General features: G+C 29.9%; 1 protein-coding gene across 2 annotated transcripts in view; it reads left to right on the top strand.

The window, feature by feature from the left end:
- Nucleotides 1–23,847, top strand: part of LOC126773300 (tumor necrosis factor alpha-induced protein 8-like protein) — a 59,300-nt gene that overhangs the window by 6,630 nt on the left and 28,823 nt on the right. Inside the window, exon 2 of one of the 2 annotated variants that reach the window (XM_050494130.1) lies at nt 18,940–18,996. The exons of the other annotated variant lie outside the window; for it this stretch is intronic. Within the exon in view, the coding sequence (XP_050350087.1) occupies nt 18,984–18,996 (13 nt within the window). The 5' untranslated portion in view covers nt 18,940–18,983. The remainder of the gene's footprint in view (nt 1–18,939; nt 18,997–23,847) is intronic. 2 annotated transcript variants of the gene reach the window in all.

The raw sequence follows: 23,847 nt of genomic DNA, 5'->3' as shown, positions 1-23,847 counted from the left end.
TCTCCATTATTTTTGTATTTGTTTTATTTCTTGTAGTTACAAAATGAACTATATAAATACTAATTTGACACAATATGTTATTTACATTTGTATCAAATTTCTTTAAAACCTTCATGCCTTCCACTGTGTAGAATAGACCTAGAATATCTCAGCCGTCGTAAAAGTGTTTTAATTATCATACGTCGTAAGAGCCTTAAAAGGTTTTGTGTTAAGTGCATGCATCAGTCCTTTAGCAACTAGTAATATAGCGGGAAACCAATCTAACGGCAACGGAGTTGGTATCAATAAGTTGTAAATTGCTACCTACAGCTTATTATTATGCCTATAGTTTAAAATGCTTTGAGCCAGCCCCAAATAAAAAGCCAAGTGAATGATGATTTTTAATGCGTCTTCAAGAAAATCGTTTTCAAATATAAACATTCTATTTACAAAAAGAAAAGAATATAATTAAATTCGAATATATTAACATATAAACAATACTGTGACGTAAAACATTAAATGTGTAAGATGTACAAAACACTCACTGTTAGTAATAATCAAAAAACGACTAATTAAAGTGTTTATATTTATAATGCCACAAATATATGAGTCATTTGTTAAATGATAACTCTGCAGGTTATTAATATTAATAAACGTGGCTTGTGTTCGTATAATAATTAATCCACACTCGTATTTTATAATGAATTACCACGCACAACATACATCTCTTATTGCTGATTAATTATTTATTCACATAACGCCGATTTCATCCGCAGCTGCGTTTGTATGGGCTGTGCTAGATTTAATATTTTATTATTCGTTTTAAAGGAAATGGTTTTTTGTAAGATAAAAGGTACCGGGGCTTTGTGCAAGCTCGTCTGAGGTACCACCCAATCATCAGATATTCTACCGCAAAACAGCAAATAAGTTCCCAAGGTTGGTGGCGCATTAGCGATGTAGGCGATGGTTAAAATTTCTTACAATGCCAATGTCTAAGGGCGTTGGTGACCACTTACCATCAGGTGGCAGATATGCTAGTCCGCCTTCATATACTAAAAAAAAATGGACCTTCATGGTAAGTGGTCACTTCCACCCTAGACACTATGAAAATATCTTTGTATAAATTGTCAACCGTTCACGTCAGTACCATTGCACCAGCAAATATTAGATCTAAAATGTCTTATGTGTTACATTGGCTCATTCACCCTTAAAATTGTAGTAAACTAATGCAAACGCAAAATATTCATTTTTGTCGGTAGAATAATAGATGAGTGAAACGTAACTGTCTTGTAAATTATTATTTTTAGGTATGCCAAAGTATTATTATTATTTTTTTAATTAACAACTTTAAACTGTTTTAATAAAACACTCAATTTTTTGCTTTTTTTGTGACTTTTCTTTTAATTTTCTAAAAAGGTTCTCAACTCGTCTTTGAATATAAATGTATGTATATGTTCGTATATGGCTTTTTTGTTTATGGACCGATTTTGATTATTCTTATTGCGTTCATGATTGCTCTACCGTTGTCCTGCCTCAATTTCATTGCTATTGGATGTAGTTAAATATTTTCTGATGCGTACATGCAGACATTTTTTTAAACTGTTTTATTAACTTTATTGTTCAATGTAGTGTAGTATTCCGACATGTTACTAAAAATATAGAAAAACCTCATGAAAGTTTGTTTAAGATCTTAATAAAATAATTATAATCTAACATTTTTTTGATGACTAGTTATGTATATATATATTCGTTATTGTCACTATAATATTCAACTCCATATTGGGAACAGATAAAGCAAAAATTGCACGTTTGCCAATGTTTTGGCACGTTTATAATCTATACGTGAAATAAATGGCTTATACGATAAACTAATATGGTAGATATTTTTTGTTCTTGTAAATATGGTATTAAATTATTTTTACAATATCTGTCTGTTGGTTCAATTATTTAATATTTTTCGCTATGTTTCCCTATCGCTGTGACTCTTATGACCTAAACCCTTAGGGGGTCCTATCCGTGTAAAAGATGCGAACGGTTATGAATATAAGACGTTATTATTTAAGTACCTATTATTGTCATGCCACATTTTATGAATATTTTTATGATCACGAACATATTTTTTTATATTTCTGACCACGGCCAACTTTGTCCAAATGTTGGACAGAGTATTAATGTAGAGATAGGGTTAAATCCCGAGAGGTATCTAAAACATTTTTTTGTTAAAAAAACATATGTATCAATAATGTAACAACGATTATTCATTTTTTTTGTGCGATGCATATGATTCATTTTGTATGAGTTGTATGTTGTTTGAAATATAGTTTTTTTTTAATATTTCGGAGGTTTATTTACGTAAATCTATATTCTATCTATACATATGTGATTTTCATAATAATTGATGACCCATAATTTCATATGAATCAAAAAATCATGCACGAGTAATTGAGATGATTACTATCCTTTTATTACATACAACAATACACTGTTTCACATTGTGTAAAATACGTTTTTTGAATGCAAAGTTATAATAAAGGAAAAATGGCGGTGCACTACGACAAACCCAAAAACGTCTTCAAGTTGATTTATCTTTGAGAGCGTTAAAATATAAACTTCGAATTCATATGCAACATTTTTATATGCAAGAGTGAGTATGTCCCGAGTTACAAATCAGTTATTTTGAGAAAAAAATATATTTATCAAATTTTTATCACTATGTACACAGCTATAGTTTATAACATTTTCAACAATGCTTAAGCCGAATACAACACTTACAAGGAAACCGGTAAATGATTCAAGTGTATGATTCATACAAATAGTGGGAACAATCACTGTTTGACTATTCTTGACGTAATTATGTTACCTACAGTATACTATAAGTGGTTAAGTGCGAACCTCGAAATAGAATATAAAACTTTTTACTTTTTAAATTTGATTTTTAATTAACAAAAGGTCTTCAGAGTTTCTACGTTATTTATTGAAGTTTTTCTTAAGACAGGCATCTTTCAGTCGCTCATGGCCTTACTTAATAACCTTGCTTAGCGGCTGTTTAATTTAACATTGATCTATCTCTTTTTGTCATTATTGATTTGATTCGAAAAAAGAAGACACAACATTGTTCATTGAATCACCAGCTAAACAAAGTTTATAAATTAGAACGCTAATTGTAGCAAATAATGACACCATAAATTAATAAGTTTCAGTACACTCACCTGAAAAGTTTCGAATTTCATTAGAAAAGTTTATTTTGAAGTGGATTTTGAATATTAATATTTATAAGTTTAAGTTTAAAAAATGCATCAAATGGTTTTATTTTTTGATTAGAAATATTCGTAAAATAAAATCATAGTCTTCCGATGCGTTAAATTTCTTCTTTTTTTAGTTTTTCAAACTATATATTTTATTGCTAGGAATCTCATTTTGATCGCAGCTATAAACAAGGCACAGTACATATTACATTAAAAAACACACAGATTATGCTGATTATAATATTAATGTCATATATTTTGTAGCACAATTTCATTTAAGTAAATAATTATGTAATACAATATATATTACAAATTATTTTACCTTATTCAAAGTTAGCTTAATAAATTCGTCATTCCTAAATTAATATAACTTTTTTGTGACAAGAAATTGATTAATAGGTATCTCATTATTCATGTTCTTTTTCTTATAATAAATTTACTAAAAAAAAAAAAACATTAAAAAACCAATTAGCGTTTGTTCGGGTACATAATACTAACGATTGCCGACAATTCTGTCCGCGTATTTATTCGATAAAAATTAAAAATATTGACCGCTAAACAATTCTCGATCGATTTTAAAAACATTACTCAATGAGCAACTGACAATCATGAAGGCACGCGAAATAAGTTATATAAAAGTTGTTATTATAGTGAGTCAATGGGTGAGTCGTGTTTGCGTTTCCTATACATATATATTTATTGAAAATATGATGTGTAAGATTCTTTGCTCACTATCCTTTGTGAATATGGGAGTATATGGCAAAACTATTATAGAATTCTGAATCGGATTAAAAAGAATAATGTATAGTAAGTTCTTAAAATAGTAACAATTCAGACATTTTTTTAAATTCTAATCTAATGACTAAAGACAGCAACCAGTCAGCCAATTGGCAGTACATTCGAAGCCTTATTTTGTCAAAATATGCATCAGTTTGATGAATGACTTTTTTCTGCTTAATAAGACGACGAATCAACTGATCACTTGATATTACTTGATTATGTTATAGGTTAATGAACTTACCGTCTCAACAAGAAATCGCGTCTGGATATCTGCATTCCGCATGCTTCAGATATTTGAAATATTTATTTTAATGTTGGCCAACAAAATAATTAAACCCTTAACGGTCTTAATACGGCTTTCGAGTTGTTACAAAATTTATAATTTCATGTCACGAAGCGGCGTCTGGTAGCTAGGAACTAATGTACAATTTAATATACATACATTTATTAGGGATGATCTCCTAGTAACTACAACGAAAAACGTGGAAAAACCTGTAAGAATCAGATAAAATTGTATATAATGTATCCACCAAACCACAATGAAGCAGCGTGGTGGAACAAGCTCCAATCTTTTTCTTTAGAGTGAATAACCAGCGGAATATTTACGGGCTGTGTATTCCCACGATTTAACATTTTTTTAGTTTTTGTTTTTGCATAGTGGAAAATATCTCGTAAGATTAAAATAAAAAAATACGTTTACAGACACAATCATTTTACAGTTTTCTCGTTTGTATAGTATAATGAAATGCTTTCAATTAAGTTTGTGGGCCACAAGTCGCGTGCTACAATTTGAAAGTGCGTCAACCGAATTTGTATCGCAGCATCTGCAACAGTAATATAACTGTTAGATGTGGTCATTCCGGTTCCGCACCGGATAATTGATTTTAGAGGACACGTTCGGTTGATTGCGATGTCAATGTATTTTAATGAGATGTGCAAAACCGGTTGATGAATTATTTTGTGTTTTCAACTTTCTTAAAAATTGAAAAGAACTTGCGAATATATTCAAATAAACCTTTTTCATTTTAAGTAGGTAATTAGTTTTCATAATATTTTTTATAATGTCTTATGAACATGAATGTTTTTTTTTTAAATAGCGTATACTTTTTTAGATTTCCGAAATGACGTTAGATTCAAAATATTGACGATTTAAAAACGCTTTATTGTAAAGTTTAATTGAATAAAAATCTTTGGTTTGATTTGATCTAGTATAACTTGTTTTTTTTAATACAGAGACTTATAAAAGTAGGCATGCCTTATATTTGACGCTTTGATTTATTATCTATATAAATTGTAAAAAAATATACTTCAATATATACCACAAGCATATAATAAAATATACTTCAATATATACCACAAGCATATAATAAAATATACTTCAATATATACCACAAGCATATAATAAAATATACTTCAATATATACCACAAGCATATAATAAAATATACTTCAATATATACCACAAGCATATAATAAAATATACTTAAATATATACCACAAGCATATAATAAAATACAGATAATTTCTTAGCTATAAGAATATATGTACAATAAACGGTTGTGTGGGTCATCAAGACAATCCAAATATTTTGTTATAATTCGTAATAATTTTCAAGTTCATTTATATTAAAATTAACTGACATCTACAAAATTGCTTGTTAAAAAAGTTACGAAAAATTGCTTGTAAACGAGTGAATATTGCGAATGTACTCTGTAAATTGTCTTTGTAAAGTAATATTTATATTTTAATCAATAATATTATTAATCTTTTAAATACTGAGACTGCAATTTGATGCCGTCATTGTTACCGCAAGCCGGTCTGTGTGGCATTAGCAGATTAAATATCAATTACTTTACACTGTTTATATTTAATATTTATATGAAACTCATTCTTATAGCTGTTGTTTTAATAATAAAAGTTAAACATACTTACTAAGTGTGTGTTTAACGATGATATTCTTTATTTAAAAAGATAAAAATTTAAGAAACACCATGTTATTTTTAATATATTAAATGATTGTAAGATCTACATTTTAGCGATTTGGTTTATTTATACGTATGTAACATATGTATACGATTTTATGAAGAACTACGTAGTCGTAAAAATGAGACACACGATTTGTTTTTTATTCATAAAAAAACTATATACGAATTATGCATTTTATATCAAACAAAATTTTTGTATTAAGGCTCTCAGGGGATAATAATATAAATAAAAGTTCTTAAAACAGTTAATCACTATAAAATAGTAAAGCATAAATCGCTGCATTTACCCGTATATTCCATTGTTCGTTATGAAAATTATTCTTCGCGTTTTTATTTTAATTTCCACTGAATCCTTTCACAAGACTGACTGGTTTAAATTTAAGTGCAGATTAAACTAACACTCATTGCTGGATTAATAATTTTAGTTTACCGTAATTATATATTTATAATTACATATAAACTATAGATTTTGTTACTACAATAACACTTTATTATATTGGTCTCTTTTTAAAAGATACATAATATGCTGAAATATTTTTTATAAATTAGTCCTAAGTAACATTGTCTACTAAGTACGGTACATAATATAAAATGATATAACGTTACGTTTTACGCATTTAGAGACACAGGAAGACAAAAATATCGAACCTTAATGGGAATTTAATCAGTTATTAATTATCCAATTATATATACGATAACATTGATTGGAATGCTATGTAATAATATGTATTTAAAACATGCGCGGCTAAGAAAATCGATAAACATAATTGACACACGTTCTAAAACGTAATATCATTTATGTTACAAACTACTATGAAAATGTCTATCAAGTACAAAGATTTATTAAGTAACTTTGAATATATTCAAAAGATACTTAATTTATTACTTTAAGTATGCTCTTAAGCACTTTGGAGTCGACTCTTACAAGATTTAACTAGTATATTACGTCCAACGGTAAAGAAAATACGATATTTTTACTTGATAAAAGATTTGAGAAGAAATAAAAATTGCTATTTTACCTCGTGCGAGGCGGTACAGGAAAATGCGAAGGAACATGAATCAGATGAAATAACACTCACCTCAACATGTTTTTTTTTATAGATTAGGAAGGCGGACGCGCATATGGGCCACCTGATGGTAAGTGGTCACCAACGCCCATAGACATTGGCATTGTAAGAAATGTTAACCATCGCTTACATAGCCAATGCGCCACCAACCTTGGGAACTAAGATGTTATGTCCCTTGTGCCTGTAATTACACTGGCCCTTCAAACCGGAACACAACTATCAAGTAAATATCAAGTACTGCTGTTTTGCGGTAGAATATCTGATGAGTGGGCGGTACCTACCCAGACGAGCTTACACAAAGCCCTACCACCAGTGAACATAAATATATATATATTCAACTCGCACTGGTGCAGCGTGGTGGAAGAAGGTCGTTATTCCATAAAGGGGAGGTTTGCTTACTTTGCCTTAGGGACTGTTACAGTATTATTTAAGAAAATAAATTTTAAATAATAATAGTTATATTTTATCAATTTGTATATTAACACTTTTTTACGCCTATTTATATGTAAGTTCTACGAATATTCTATAGAAATAATTCGTATATCTATTAATGATAAGGCAGCGTTCGTAAGAAATAATTGTTCTTAATTAAAACTATTATAAGTATAACCCTGAACGTTCATTCTAAATATTGGTGAAAGCTTTTTTTTAAATTAGTCAAATAGCTTCGGAGATTACCTCCAAGATCCAAACTTACAAACTTTACCTCCTTTTAATGAAGACTAAGTACTCGATAATTATAATATTATAGGGGTTAATTATTACACTTTTGAAACATTTGAATTTCTGACTCACCAGACGTCGTAAATCTTTTAAAGTTTTGCTAAAACAATTCGGTACCAGTCACGATTCCACGCGACTGTGACCGGGTTCCTTTATTTATGACTCGGTCGGTTTACAAATATGTTGTCATAGTGATGGGAATACCATTGTATGACTTAAGGCAGTTAGCTGTTTGGGGATACAGAGTGCTGTCAAAATAATTATTTATTTGACTGAGATGGCTTATAGAACACATGAAGTTTAACCAATAATTACGGGTTCAAACTCGGGCAAAAACTATTTAATTTTTATGTGTTTATAATTCATCTCGTGCTCAGCGGTGTAGGGCAACATCGCGAGAAAGCCGGCATATGTTTTTCGCCCAGAGGATCGGATTTATGATTCTACGAAGAAACACTGCTAGCAGTCTTGTCGCCATTCTTCGCAGTCATAATTAGCTGTTGATCTTTATTTGTATATACTAATTTACATCTTCAATGTAAACAATTCATGGTTACCTATAAGTATGGAAGTCGAGATGCCCCAATGGTTACAACGCGTGAATCTTAACCAATGATCGTGCGTTCAAACCCGCGCAAGCACCGCTGAATGTTCATGTGCTTAATTTGTGTTTATAATTCATCTCGTGCTTGACGGTAAAGAAAAATATCACGAGGAAACCTGCATATGTCAACTTACACTGAAATTCTGCTACATGTGTATTAGACCAATCCGCATTGGAGCAGCGTGGTGGAATAAGCTCCAAACCTTCTCCTCAAAAAAAAAAAAAGAGAGGCCTTAGTCCAAGAGTGGGACATTCACAGACTGTTACTGTATAAGTATGGCAATTTTTAATCCTTCATGTTGGTAATCCTGATAAAATAAATAAATTCTTATGTAAAAATAATTGTCAAAAAAATGTTGTGCTTGTACGCTTACTAATAATGAACATACACATTTATATAACATATAAGTTAAATAACGTCATGATGTTCGTCCTTAATTACTACGTTTCATAAAAATATATTTGCTTGAATAATTAAAGCGTAGTTTCACGTCATATTTCCTTATCGTGCTGATTGTAATGCTTTTGTAACATGAAAATGGTTAATAGTGATTATGATTTGGTTTTTATATTCCAAATTCGAAATTCTATGTTTTGTTTGTGTGTGTGCTATAGTTCTTGTTGAAACATCGTATATAAGGGGCTCGGTGGTAATTACTTGTCGCTTAATCTTTTGGTCTATTGCCATTATATACTTTAGTACATTGTCACTGATATGCACAATATATGGAAAGCTCTAACTTCTCTCTTTTTCTTCTCCTTCTTCTCCTTCTTATTGTGTTCTGATAAATATTATTTATTATTTTTATTGAAAAACATCTAATGATGGTATATTAAGTACTAGGAGTTGATGCAAATTATAAAATTATTAGTTAAAGTAATTACTTCATTAATTATCTGTATAAAATATACTTGCTGAGTCTTTTCTGTGGAACCTAGATTGCGAAACGCTCTACTTTTAATTAATGCTTGCAAGAGCAGCGTATTTTAGTTTTATATTTATTTTTTTAAATTATAAAATCAAGGTGTTTCGCCTGAACCACGCACTGTACATGATTCATTCTTTGTTTTCCTGGTATACATTGAAAAACAATGTGTACACTCGAAAGCACACATAATATATTAAAACCGATAATATTAATTTGAAAGTAGGTGTCAAATAAAATATTTCTACATTTAACGTTTCAGAATTAAACGTTTTTTGCCATAACATGTAATTGTTTATTTGATTAATATAAATAACGAGTTCGCTAAAAAAGTATCAATAGATCATTACGTTTATTTAAATGGGCTTTAGGACATTTATTTCGTTATACTTACATTGTTCGCTTATAATCGTTACTTTATTTAAAAAAATTTATAGTTTTTTTTTTTTTATAGAATAGGAAGGCGGACGAGCATATGGGCCACCTGATGGTAAGTGGTCACCAAACGCCCTTAGACATTGGCATTGTAAGAAATGTTAACCATCGCTTACATCACCAATGCGCCACATACCTTGGGAACTAAGATGTTATGTCCCTTGTGCCTGTAATTACACTGGCTCACTCACCCTTCAAACCGGAACACAACAATACCAAATACTGCTGTTTTGCGTATAGCCACATTATATATGCACATATTATTAAATTAAATACTTATTTACTTACTTGGTGGTAGGGCTTGTGCAAGCTTGCCGGGGTAGGAACTGGTGGTTCCTACTCATAAGATATTCTACCACTAAATAGCAACGATATATTATTATAATTATAAGAATATATGTAATTAATTAACGAAAATAGAATCTTTTTATTAATAGAATATTTTTATGATACTCCAACAAATAGCCTGTGAATGTCACACTGCTGGGCTAAAGGCCTCCTCTCTTCTTTTTGAGGAGAATACACATGTGGCAGAATTTCAGTGAAATTAGACACATGTAGGTTTCCTCACGATGTTTTCCTTCACCGTAAAGCACGAGATGAATTATAATGACAAATTAAGCACATGAAAATTCAGTGGTGCTTGCCCGGCTTGAACCTACGATCATTCACGCGTTCCTACCTCTGGGCCATCTCGGCTCTCGACCAGCCAAAAAAATACATATATAAACTTATTTCCCTTAAAAAGTCATTAACCAAACGTTAACATTAACGTTTTTAACCAAAAGCTGAAGAATATGTAATTTTTTTATAATAAACAAAAAGAGCGGAGTTGGCTCATATTTTTATATGAAATAATATAATTTTATTATTTTGGTATTAAATACAGAATTTAATATAAATAATACAGAATTTCGCTGTTAGAAAATTTACTACAGTAATTTTCAGACACATAAAATGACTTAGTGGGTCATTGAGTCGACAAATACGATTGGTTAACTTCTGAAGTGATAAGTAAACTTTGATTTATGCCTGAGTAAATTTACATCTAGAATTAAGTTGTGGGACAACATTGAATATGTAAATAAACGGCTGTGAACGAGTTCTTGCGTAAATCTCGTTAATAGAGAATAAGAAATATATATCACGTTGATTTTCTGAGAAAACCTTTTTCGTTCACGTAGAAAAGGTTTTCCAAGAATATTCATAACAACGATGCTTATAATTAAAACGATTTTTATGTTTTCGTAGAACTTTTTTTATTTTTATCTCATTCTATTTGAGTGCAGTAAATATAGGATAGGAGCTTGTTCCACGTTGCTGCATCAATGCGGGTTGGTGGCTATACATGTGCCATAATTTAATCCGACAGATGCAGTTTCCCCATAACTTCTGAGTTCAAAAAAATATATCTAAAAATACCTGATGCTTGCCCAGTGCTTCGGTCTGCGTATTTTATCTAAGGAACTATATCGGCTCATATTGTTAATTATAAAAATTAATATATAATAAATATATATATATAATATAATAATATATATATATATATATATATATATATATATATATATATATATATATATTATATTTAAGAAATTCAATACTAATGTTTTAAATGAATATCATAAAATGTAAAAACACGCTTAACGCAAATAATAATCACTGGATACAAGCTAATTACTTTTATACTAGCTACCCATCCCACCTTCGCGCGGGCTGAATGTGAATATGGGTCTACATATAAAGTTTATATCATAATACATATAAGTAATGGTTTACGCGGTACATGTATGTATCAGTAAAGCTCCCAGTCGTCATGATTTATTTCGTCATCTTCAACATTCATCGTCAATTTCATATTCAATTTTCACAAAACTTTAATAAATTATAAAACTAAACATTCCTCATGATTTTTATTATAGAATAGGAAGGCGGACGAGCATAAGGCGAGGCGGACGGGCCACCTGATGGTAAATGGTCACCAACGCCCATAGACATTGGCATTGTAAAAAATGTTAATCATCGCTTACATCACCAATGCGCCACCAACCTTGGAAACTAAGATGTTATGTCCCTTGTGCCTGTAATTACACTGGCTCACTCACTCTTCAAACCGGAACACAACAATATCAAGTATTGCTGTTTTGCGGTAGAATATCTGAAGAGTGGGTGGTACCTACCCAGACGAGCTTGCATAAAGCCCTACCAGATCCCTCTTACCATTGCTGATTACCTCAGAATTGCTCTTACTTTTATATATTTCAATTATAAATAATAACTTAAATAAATCGATTACTCGAAAAACATACCATGACACTTTGAAGGAAAATATTCATTATTATATATTTATTTATTTTCATTACGTCGTTACGTTTGTATATTACTCTTAATTTATTAACAGAAGATTAAATATACTGAATATATTATGTACTGTCTTTGTAAATAAATAATAAAGTAGTAATTAACAATATTTTATTCAAGTACATATTAGTCATAGAATAAAAATTTCAAATTCACTGAGAAGTTAATACATATAATTTTAAAATCATAAAATTTGCTACTTTACTTGTTTTACATTCTGTTATTTTTAAAACTCGTTTTAATTTATTTATTTAATACAAATGCACACTATGCAAATTAACTAAGTCGTAGAGTTACATTTTTCTATTCATAGAATGAGATTGTAACGGCACTAGGCTTTATGCTGGCACGTATTATATTATAAAATTCTCGAAATAAAAATAGACCATGGTATTAGCTTGTCACATAAAAAATTACCTCGACATAAGATCTTGTTAAAACATAAGCTTATATATATATCGTGAATATTATAATTATTTCTAATGTATATAAGATGTAATCATACTTCTTACTGTTAGCATACAATCGTTATATTTCAATTCTGGGTAATATCAAGTCTTGCGGAATTTTTTAGTTATTGTAATATCAATCCCACGGTTTTACTCGCCACTCGAAAGTCGAGTGAAATGATTTGTTCCGCTCGTTATATATGTTGATTAAATTTACAATTGTTTATGATATCGATGAGATATCTTTGGTTTATAATTTTTATATTAAACACGGTTTTTTGTTTATCTGTTAACGTTGTGAGACGTTGATCGAGTAACTATTAGTAATTAATATAAAATATTTTATTGAAAATCACATAAACTACATTAATCATACGTTATATATTATATACGTTAGTGTCTTCAAATCGAGAGTAAAGAGGTTTCCTCTAGGCAAGCGTGCTACATCCTAGATCGTGTTGATGCATCAGGCAAGTCAACGGTCAAACGCTGGCCTATTATATTAAAAAAAATACTGAGGTAATTTTCACGCAATATAACCAGAATACCCACAAGGAGTTATTGTAATAAGTAATGTATACGTAAATATGACTAGTGATAACGTAAAAACTAAAAACGTTTCAAAATGCGTAGGTAATTATTATTATTAAGTATTTTTTTTTATTCTATATTGTTAATGGTTAGTCTAATCATAGTGGGTTTCTTAATAATACTCATTCGCTTCAGTTTGTTAATCTCACATTTCATTGTATTTATATCACAAGGAAATGTGTCATGATTCAAGTTTCCGTTGCGAGTTTAATCGATTTCTATTATATTTATTTAATTTTCTAGACGATTTAAAGAATTTGCAGTAATAAATTAAGAGTAGGTATTATTTTTGTTAATTATTAACTTTTAAGTTTTTTTTTTCTCTTTTCATAATAATCTTGATCTATTAAACAAGTATAATTATTATAGTGACGTTTTTATCGTTAATTCAGCTTAGTACCTGCATCATATTTACTTGAACATATTGTATAACTATTCAATAAACAAAATGGACGCATTTCTTTCAAACATAACACGTATAAAAACGTATTATAAATAGTTATAAATAACTATAATTTATATAAAATTTGCCTTATCTTAATCACCGTTTGTTATAGCGCTGTTGTATAAAATAGTAAGTTCACTTAATATTCGTGATGGACTTTGCGTAGCACAGATTAAAAATATTATAATTATTAAATAGTAGAAAATGTAATGCAAACAATGCATGTATATATTAATACATTTTTTTTAATACTTATTGAAATGAAGAGCATAGTTTTTGCCTTTATAATATCAATCAGATGTGCATTGCGTACTTTTAATAAATGTTATTTTTTTTTCTGAAAACTATTTTTCGGATATTTATCATATAATATTAATAGTTAATAAACATAATATCTTTCTAACTTAGCGCTTTGCACCTGTAATTAATAGTATAATCGCGAATGCGTAACCAAGTATTCATAAATAGTATTAACACTTCCTACTGCATCTTAACTCAACACCGGAACGGTTGAATAGAAAATTAAATATTGTCACGCACAATGTTATCCATACACATGGTGTATCATTGAATTTGTCATTAGTAAAGTTGATAGTTTAAAAATTGCCTTAATATCGATAATAATTATGCTTTCTTGAATTTTTTTTTAATTTATCAATTAGAAGGCTAGACTTAGTTGTATTTAGAAAGTTTAAATAACACTAAATTACTTTAATATACTAAAAACTTGTAATATAATAATGACAATTAAATTTTATTATTTATTTTCCAATACTTTTAACGTTCTAATTAATAGTTATAAAGTTTATCAATTATTTGTATAGTAACATGAGTAGAAATATCTTGTTAAAATATATTTTCTGATTTCTTGAAAACAACTGCTACAGTTTCTTTGCTATCAGTTTTATTAAAGTAAAATGAATACATCAAATGAAAACTTCATAGTAGCTGCGATTGTTATCCGCACAAAACTTATAGACTAATTAAACTTTTTACACTTCGAAATAATAAGCTATTGAAAGGAAAATCTTAACAGGGTAACTCAATAATTACGTGATAGAATTAGCGAGCACAGATAATAAAAACAAAAATATAATTAAAACTATTTAAATGTTAACACTAACACTAACACCACCAGTCCCTGTATTGCATCAAAGCATTTTATCGACTAATGACTCATGACGGTTAATCCTGTTTAATTATAACTTATGATAGAAAGTTCAATGACTCCTTTAGATGCCAAATTAATATATTCAATCCGCTTGATGTTAGTTTTGTAACTTTTTAAATTCAATTTAATTGATAAAGATTTATCTTAATGATACAAAAGTTCCCTTTGAAATGTATAATAATATATTATTTTTACTGTGGTAGAGCTTTGTGCAAGCTCGTCTGGGTAGGTATTACCCACTCATCAGATATTCTACCGCAAAACACCAGTACTTGGTATTGCTGTGTTCCGGTTTGAAGGGTGAGTGAGCCAGTGTAACTACAGGCACAAGGAACATAACATCTTAGTTCCCAAGGTTGGTAGCGCATTGGTGATGTAAGCGATGGTTACCATTTCTTACAATGCCAATGTCTATGGGCGTTGGTGACCACTAACCATCAGGTGGCCCATATGGCCTTCCTATTCTAAATAAAAAAAAGTATGTTTCTTTGTTTGGACGCGCTAATCTCATGAGCACGGTTTTAAATTATGCCTAATGTAATTAGATTCCTTTTTACTTTTTGTTCCGCAATTCGAACTCATGGCTTCGGGAACTGCAGCAGTTGTCTCAAACTACATAGCTACTACATAGTTTAATGAAACGCTTACTATTAAATAATACAATATGAGAGTTATAATTTGTTATATTTGGTCACAACTAAAACTACGAATCATAAAACTCTGTTTTAAATTTCATTTTTAATAAACAAACGTATTAATATTATTCAATCGATCAATCAACAGCCAATCATAATCCACTGCTGAACATAGGCCAAAGGTGCGCCAAAGCATCCAGTCGGTAACCGCCACCTTCTTAAGGTCATATCTTCTTAAAATATGGATACAACTAGTATAAAGGTTAAACAGATATGAACGTATGTTTTTATAGAGAAATTACTAACTTACTATTTATATAAGAGGCTTCCATTGCAAGCAGCAAAGGTCTAAAACAATTTTATTTTGGTTTTCATAACACGCAAATAGCCATACTAACATAAAAAGAAGCAGTTATTTCGAAATCACAAAAATAATTCAGTTTTTTTTATATAATAAAATCCTGGGATATTATTCTCACACGGCCATCTGATCCCAAACTAAGCAGAAGCAGAGCTTGTACTACGGAAACCAGACAACTGATATACTATATATATACTTTTCTTTTGTAAATACATACTTATATAGATAATTCCATCCAGACTCAGGACAAACAGACATGTTCAGGCACACGAGTGTCTGTCCTGGGTGGAAATCGAATCCACAACCTTCGGCGTGAAAAGCAATTATCTGCCAACCACGCAAACCGGCCCGGCTTAATTTATTTGTATAGATAGATTAACAGAGTAAATAAATGCTTAGTTATGGGTGATAACCATTGCAAAGTATAGGTTCAAACAATCACAAATTTACACTACCTGTTTTTACTTTATTAAGTGATACCTACTGAGCAAATATTTTTATTTGCTTACGTTTGATTGAAACAACTGTTGCAAAAGATTCGAACTTCAAACAATATTTGAACAATTTGTTCATACACGGATTTTTAATCAACTAAAATCAGGCAAATTTTAGAACAAAACTGATTTTGTAATATTTGTTATATAATAAATATTTATTTATTTTTACTTGTTATCCACAGCGTTATAGAAATGGTTGTACAGTTACTACTCATTACTAAAGTAAGGCCTAGACATAGGATTACAATTTTATAATACGAAGCTTGAGAAAAAAAAAACAGTATAAATAAATTTATAGTTAATAGTAGGCTTACTGGTGGTAGAGCTTTGTGCAAGCTCGTCTGGGTAGGTACCACCCACTCATCAGATATTCTACCGCAAAACAGCAGTACTTATTATTGTTGTGTTCCGGTTTGAAGGGTGAGTGAGCCAGTGTAATTACAGGCACAAGGGACATAAAATCTTAGTTCCCAAGGTTGGTGGCGCATTGGCTATGTAAGCGATGGTTGACATTTCTTACAATCGTCCGTCTTTATATAAAAAAAGGTAGCTATCGATTTATTTAAATTACTATAGAGTTTAATAAATATGTATAGACATTGGAATCCAATAGATTAGACTAAAAATAGGTTCCCATATACTGTAACCTCTTCGTCTTCTATAAAAAGACAAGTTCGTATCAGCGACGGCCCTTATAATAAATTAGGCGGAAAACGTGCGTCTACGGATAATGGTGTAAATGGATTACAGAGGAAAATAGCTTTTAAGATATAAAATATAAAGCATATAATCCCATCAATTGAAATGTTTAGGTACTGTCCAACGCAGACGATAGCTAGACTCTAGCTCGTTTGGTACGACAATTGTAAGCGATAAATGCATCTGTTCATAGCAGACCCGCTCATGTTGCTTATATTATCGTACTTTTACAGGATACGAAGGCGGAAATGCGGTGTTTTAAAATAATCACTTATATACATAAACCGATAGAAGGAAGATAATTGGATAAATAAAATTTTATGACGTCAGATATACCACACGAGACCACCAAGAAAATTTTGATTGGAATGTTTTTTTAAATGTATTTTTATTGATAAAATATTTAATATAGCATTTAAACTAAATATAATATAATAACACTAATCATTAATCATAAAACAAGCTTGCAACACAGGCTATTATTCTCTTTAATTAAGTTTTTCAGTTGTCTCATTGTATTTGTTTCATAATTTTCGTTTGCTATGACTTATAAACCGATTATTTTTTAATAATAATATTGGGGAAAAGATTTGAATAAACTGAATAAATCTGTTATATATAATAAATTATAAAAAATATATTTTTAAATCCTTTTTTATAACTTGGACTTTCTTTGCAATATCTTCTATTTTAATAAGTTTTAGTCAATTTAAAAGAAAATAAAACAAATGGCGAGGTATCTCAATAATAAGCTAGTATTACAACACTATAGTGTAATATTTCCTGCCAGGATGTCTTTTCAATGAACATCCACACATGTGGCGCAACCAAATCCTTTTTTACCGCATCCGGGGAAGCACAGATAAAAGGATACGAAAATAACGCGGTGTTATAACAGTTATTTTTTAAGATTATTTCCGTAATAATTTTGTCTCGTCATAGTGCTAGGAGTGACTAGTGGACTTTAAGATATAATCCTAATATTTTCTTGTTAAGTTAAAATTAACTAAAAAATATAGTAACAATATTCAAATTATTTATACATATAACGGTTTTTTTTATATAGATTAGGAAGGCTGACGAGCATATGGGCCACCTGATGGTTAGTGGTCACCAACGCCCATAGATATTGGCATGTAAGAAATGTTAACCATCGCTTACATCACCAATGCGCCACCAACCTTGGGAACTAAGATGTTATGTCCCTTGTGCCTGTAATTACATTGGCTCACTCACCCTTCAAACCGGAACACAACAATACCAAGTACTGCGGTTTAACGTTTCAGTTTTGTTGTGTTTAAAAAAAGTTTACATAAATTATACAAAGCTTATATTGGAAATAAAATAAAAGAATACAAATAAAACTTAATAATTTTAGTTTTCTCCAAAAAGAAACGAATATATTAATGTTCTATTACAAAAAAATCGCAAAGTAATACATGCAAAAACAATATAATTTTTTTCATTATATTTATGAAAGGCTGATTGAGACAAAGATTGTACAACTATGTAATATTCGCCGCCATATACATATATATTTGGCACATAGCATGGCAAAAATTACAGATTTATTGCAAATCTGTATGCCTTAATGTAACTTAATTTGATGTTAATAAAACCTATTATAAATTTACAGTGATTATTATTTGCGTTACATTTAAGTCCTTCGTTCTTATTGTCTTTTGATTAATAACGAGTAGGTGTATTATTACCAACGGTATATATATACCTGTGTATTTATATGTATAATATGTGTGTATTTTTTATTTTATTTTAAAATTCATAAATAATAAAGTATTCTTTTTATTATAAATTTTTATTCCCTTGCTTTCATTATCTTTTGAAATCAATGACGTAAATCGATAAATTTTCTTCAATTTATAATTTGAAGGAAATTCTGTTAAAAATAAGATACTTGTACTTAGTAACTTTCAAAAACCAGTAATTTTTTTTACTTTATTTTCATTATTATTTTTTTTATTTTCAGGAGCAGGACAGTTTTTTGCCACGACTTTTTTTTAAGTTTTCTTCATGGTAGCCACTTGTAAGTTTTTATTTCTTTTTATTTTTTTATTTTTTATTTTTACCAGGTAATAACAATAAAATAAATGTCAAGTATTTATTGTTGTTATTATCTTGTTTTATTTTTGTGTAAAGATTTGTTTTTTTTTTTAATACTGCAAATAACATATTTAATTTAAAAAAACATTTATTTAAATACAAATTATTATTTTTTTATTATATAAATGATTTTAAGTTAAAACAATGCCGTGTCTTCTTCTTACTAATGTCAAATCAATAATGACAGAAAGAGCGAAATCACTGTTTAACAGTCGCTAAGCAACGTTTATAAGTGAAGCAGTTAGTCATTATCGTTTCGTTTACGAACCACGTGTCCATCGACTGGGCCATCTCGGCTCATAATAATACGACCCTCTAAGTCAATGGAGTGTGTAGAATCAGTTATTATAACTGGTCTTCTTATTATAGTTGCAATGTCAGCGCTAAAAGGATTTGAATAAAACATGAGCGTGAAAGGAAACGCTATGTTACATGCAAGGAAAACATTTCCCGAGAATAGTCAAACTGCTATTACTCAATGTCAGTTTGTTGTGATTAAGAATAAAATTATTACATATACATATTATACATGTGAGTTTTTTTTTTTTTAATTTGTCCTCGTTAGTGGATTTGTTAGTGCCGTGGTCATTGCATGTAACAATTGCTAAGTCACGTGTTTAATTACCGCTCTTGACTAATGACAATTAATTAACGTGACTCGTGTTAATGCTGTGTATTTGACAACTAATAAAGATGTCCCCTTGACGTGACTAGTGTTTGTTAGAACCGGACATGCTACATGCTGTAGATCATAAAGTACTAGCAGCTGTGAATGTCACAGTGGTCTAAATCGGTTAGGACATAATCTCCCCAAAGCAATACCTGATCGACAATAAAAACTTTAAAAAGTTTGAACAATGGTTTAACGCATAGAGTAAACAATAATTGTGTTTAACCTAGTCCAATCGCAGGAGGAGTTTGTAACTTTGACATTAAATTGACGTGATATCATTGGTCGAAATCTTTAATAATATTTGATAATAATTATGATTCATGAAAATGACAGAATTTCGACATAGTTGTTATCGGAAATTTTTAAGCAAAATTAAAGAGTATGTATGTAGTTACAGGGAATAGTGTTGTATTATAATTCAAGATGTATTAATCAAGATCTGCTGGGCATAATATGGCAGAAGTATTAGAAAATCTCATAGAATATGTAAATCTATGGTTTGTTTATCTTTACTTATTCGTTTATAATAAGCTATATATATTTACTCACGTACAACATAATATCCTATTAGAGAATAAGTCATAATTACATGTTTTCCTTGTTTAATCCGTGTAAATATTGAAAATGTACATAGAATATGTACTAAGTTAAAGTTATTTTCAATGCGTATATATTAGTTTATTATTAGTGGTTTGTTAGTGTCACATTTCAAACTTTATAAAAAATGTGTTTAGATGTTTAATTTTCTAATTTCAATTTAAAAGCAACACATTTATTTTTTACTATTTTTAACCATAATAATAATAAAATTGAGTACATGAAAAATGTATGTCTCTTTTATATCGCATTGTAAAGTTTAGTCATTATTTCAAATTGTAGGCAAATTGCGGCAATTAAAGTTTTGTTTTCAATTCTCATTCATCCGTTTTACATTTGAAAGATAAAATTACGTCTATAGATAGACTTTTAAAAGCGACACAATTAGCATTTTAAATTTATTATGAAGACTGACCATCTTCTATACATAAGATGTTTGTTCTCAAATACGAGCATAGTTTTAACTACAACTATGAATTATTTAGGAAACCGTACGATACAAACAAACATAACTTTATACACATATATAAAAATCGAATCGTATTATGTGCGTTGTCTATTGATGATATTTGAATATAAAATTCAAATAGATTATATTTACCGATATAAAAGCTTAATCTTAATTTACATCAAAGGGAACGTGGATTCAATTTCATCTTATTTTCCGCTTGTACGGTCTTTCAGTTTAAGAGCCTCTGGAAATATTTGCTAGAAAATTGTCTCTGGTTACGATAATAAAATGCGACAAAAAACGAGAGTGGATTTCTTTCAAAGTAACATAAAATTGAAGTGAGCAATTTAAATCTGTAATGTAAAGACATACTAACTTATACAATTTCGTTGTTTCATCTCGTAGAAGCAATAACGTTGTAAGATGACTTGCTTGATGTTCATGTTTGAAGAATTACTGTAACATTAATCTGTTTGTGTGTATTTTATATGATATGTTTGTAGGTACACTATTTATCTTTAGAATGTAGACAAATAGGCTACGGTATATGAGCTGCTTAGTGAAATTTAATGCTGATCTTTCCAGTGTTGCCAGCCCCTTTACATTGTACATCAGCATAATTTTATTATGCTTCTGAGATAAATGAGTAATATTATCAGTGTTATAAAATGTTATTATTTCTAATAAAATATAAAGAAGCCTTTAATACTTTTCAATAATATTATACCAGTTACTCGGTCTGGCTTCACAGGCAATATTTAACGTTTGTTTCGAAATAAATATATACTCTATTGGTTTACGCGGCGCACGCAAGTAAAGTTCCTAGTCGGCGTGATTGTTTCCGATATCACTAACAATCATATTTCATTCAGTTTACACAAAATCTTAATCAAATATACACCTGAACAGTATGAATCAGTCCGTTAATTGGTAAAAACCATATGAAAATATGTTCGGTCATTTTTAAGATTATCGCGTTCAGACAGACGCGGTGAGACTTTGTTTTATATGTAGTAATAAGGCTTATAATAAGGCTTATATTGCAGAGTTGATGCAACTTACGATTAGCAATATTAAATACAAACAAAGTGTTAAGTATCAAGCCAAGCCAAGTCTGCACCTCGTCCTGATTCTATCGGTCAAGGCGGAAAGGTGCGGCTGTCCTTGGTACTGTTAACTTCGATTTGTATACCCGATCCACATTGATTATTGACATGAAATATTATGTTTATGGTTTGATTGTGTCTAAAAAAAAATTACTTAATAAGCTCTTAATAGCGAATGGTTTACTTATTATTGAATTCGTTTTTATTTAAAACCTATACACAGATTATAATTGTTCAATCGTTTAAAATTCAATAATAATTAAAGATAATGATAAATGTGATGAAATGTATTTTTTGTTAAATGCCAAGTTAATTAATTGTGTTTAGTATACCTCAAATGGTATATATGATGGTGATGATGGAGAAGAAAAAAGTACCATTACAATCGTATGGTATACAATAGTACCATTATAATGGTTTTCACTGGTGGTAGGGTTTTGTGCAAGCTCGTCTGGGTAGATACCACCCACTCATCAGATATTCTACCGCAAAACAGCAGTACTTGGTATTGTTGTGTTCTGGTTTGAAGGGTGAGTGAGCCAGTGTAATTACAGACACAAGGGACATAAAATCTTAGTTCCCAAGGTTGGTGGCGCATTGGCTATAAGCGATGGTTGACATTTCTTACAAAAGGCGTTAGTGACCAGTTACCATCAGGTGTCCCATATGCTCGTCCGCCTTCCTATTCTATAAAAACAAAAAACAAAAATGATAGCTAATAATAACATACATTTTAAATAATGAAAAGCATGACTGTATACTGGTTATAGAGCCTTGTAAAAGCCTGCCTGCCTACCTCCAGCTCATTACTTATTCTACCGTTAAACTTCCTGTTTCAATCGTGAATTAGTGTAATTACAGGTAAGGGAGATAGACCATGGTTAACAGAGTAATGACAATAATAGAACTGTTAATACTTCTGACTGCTTGTGGTAACATATGGTACGGGTCACTTATAACAATAAGTCCAACGCTTGCCAGTAAAAATCATTTAAATCTATCTACTAATATTATAATTATAAAGAGTTTGCTTGTTTGTTTGTTTGTTTGTTTATCTCAGCATCTACCAGTCCACAATCAATTCATTGGGAAAGGTTAAATCATCTTCTTACAAGCTACACGGGTAAGTTCAGTCACAGGATCGTTCAACGGGGACAAAACTGCGAGGAGCAGCTATACAAGACGGAGTAGAAATAATGTTATTTTTAAATTCAATTAAATCTTCAATGCGAAATGCGCAGACGTAGAAAAGTTATTGAAACCGTCTTAAAAGGCATTGTATAGAATTCTTTCAAGTTATGATATCTAAGCCTTCGAGAATTGACGATTGCCATGACGACGCTTTTCAAGAGAAAATCGAAGGTCGAATGCGCTTTGATAGCATTACTTTATTAAATCTTGGAACTGCTTAATATAATTTCGTATTGTAACGATTTTTACGTAATACTATTTATTATATATTTGCTGACATCTGTCATCCAAGTGAGGCCTTATATAAATATGTATATTAAGCACATTCTGTTATAATTTTATTTTATTATATCACCAATTAATGCTTATATTGTTGAAAATAATTAATAAATCAGTAAATTCATATTGCTTTAAAGATCAATATTCAAATTATTATGAACATTCATTATTTCTACTACATACATTTTACAAATATTTCATACAATACATTCTGCTCAAGAATTCTACCCCCATATCTGTAACGGTTTGAAGGGTGTGTGAGCCTGCGTAATTACTAGTACAATTGATAATCTTAGGTGCTTAAATTGCGCGTATTGACGTTGTAAAGAGTAGTTTATATACTCTCGTTGTGCATTTGTCTCTTCTCTGGGCATCTACCACTTACCACCAGACGGCACAACGCCTAGGATTCCTTATAATAAATTTAAAAAGGACTTAACTTAACTGTATTGTAATATTTACTTATGTAATATTATA

Source organism: Nymphalis io, chromosome 14, assembly GCF_905147045.1.
Source record: "Nymphalis io chromosome 14, ilAglIoxx1.1, whole genome shotgun sequence".
NCBI classification, from domain to species: Eukaryota; Metazoa; Arthropoda; class Insecta; order Lepidoptera; family Nymphalidae; genus Nymphalis; species Nymphalis io.
Note: the sequence above shows the minus strand (reverse complement) of the source record. Positions and strands in the feature narration are given on the sequence as shown.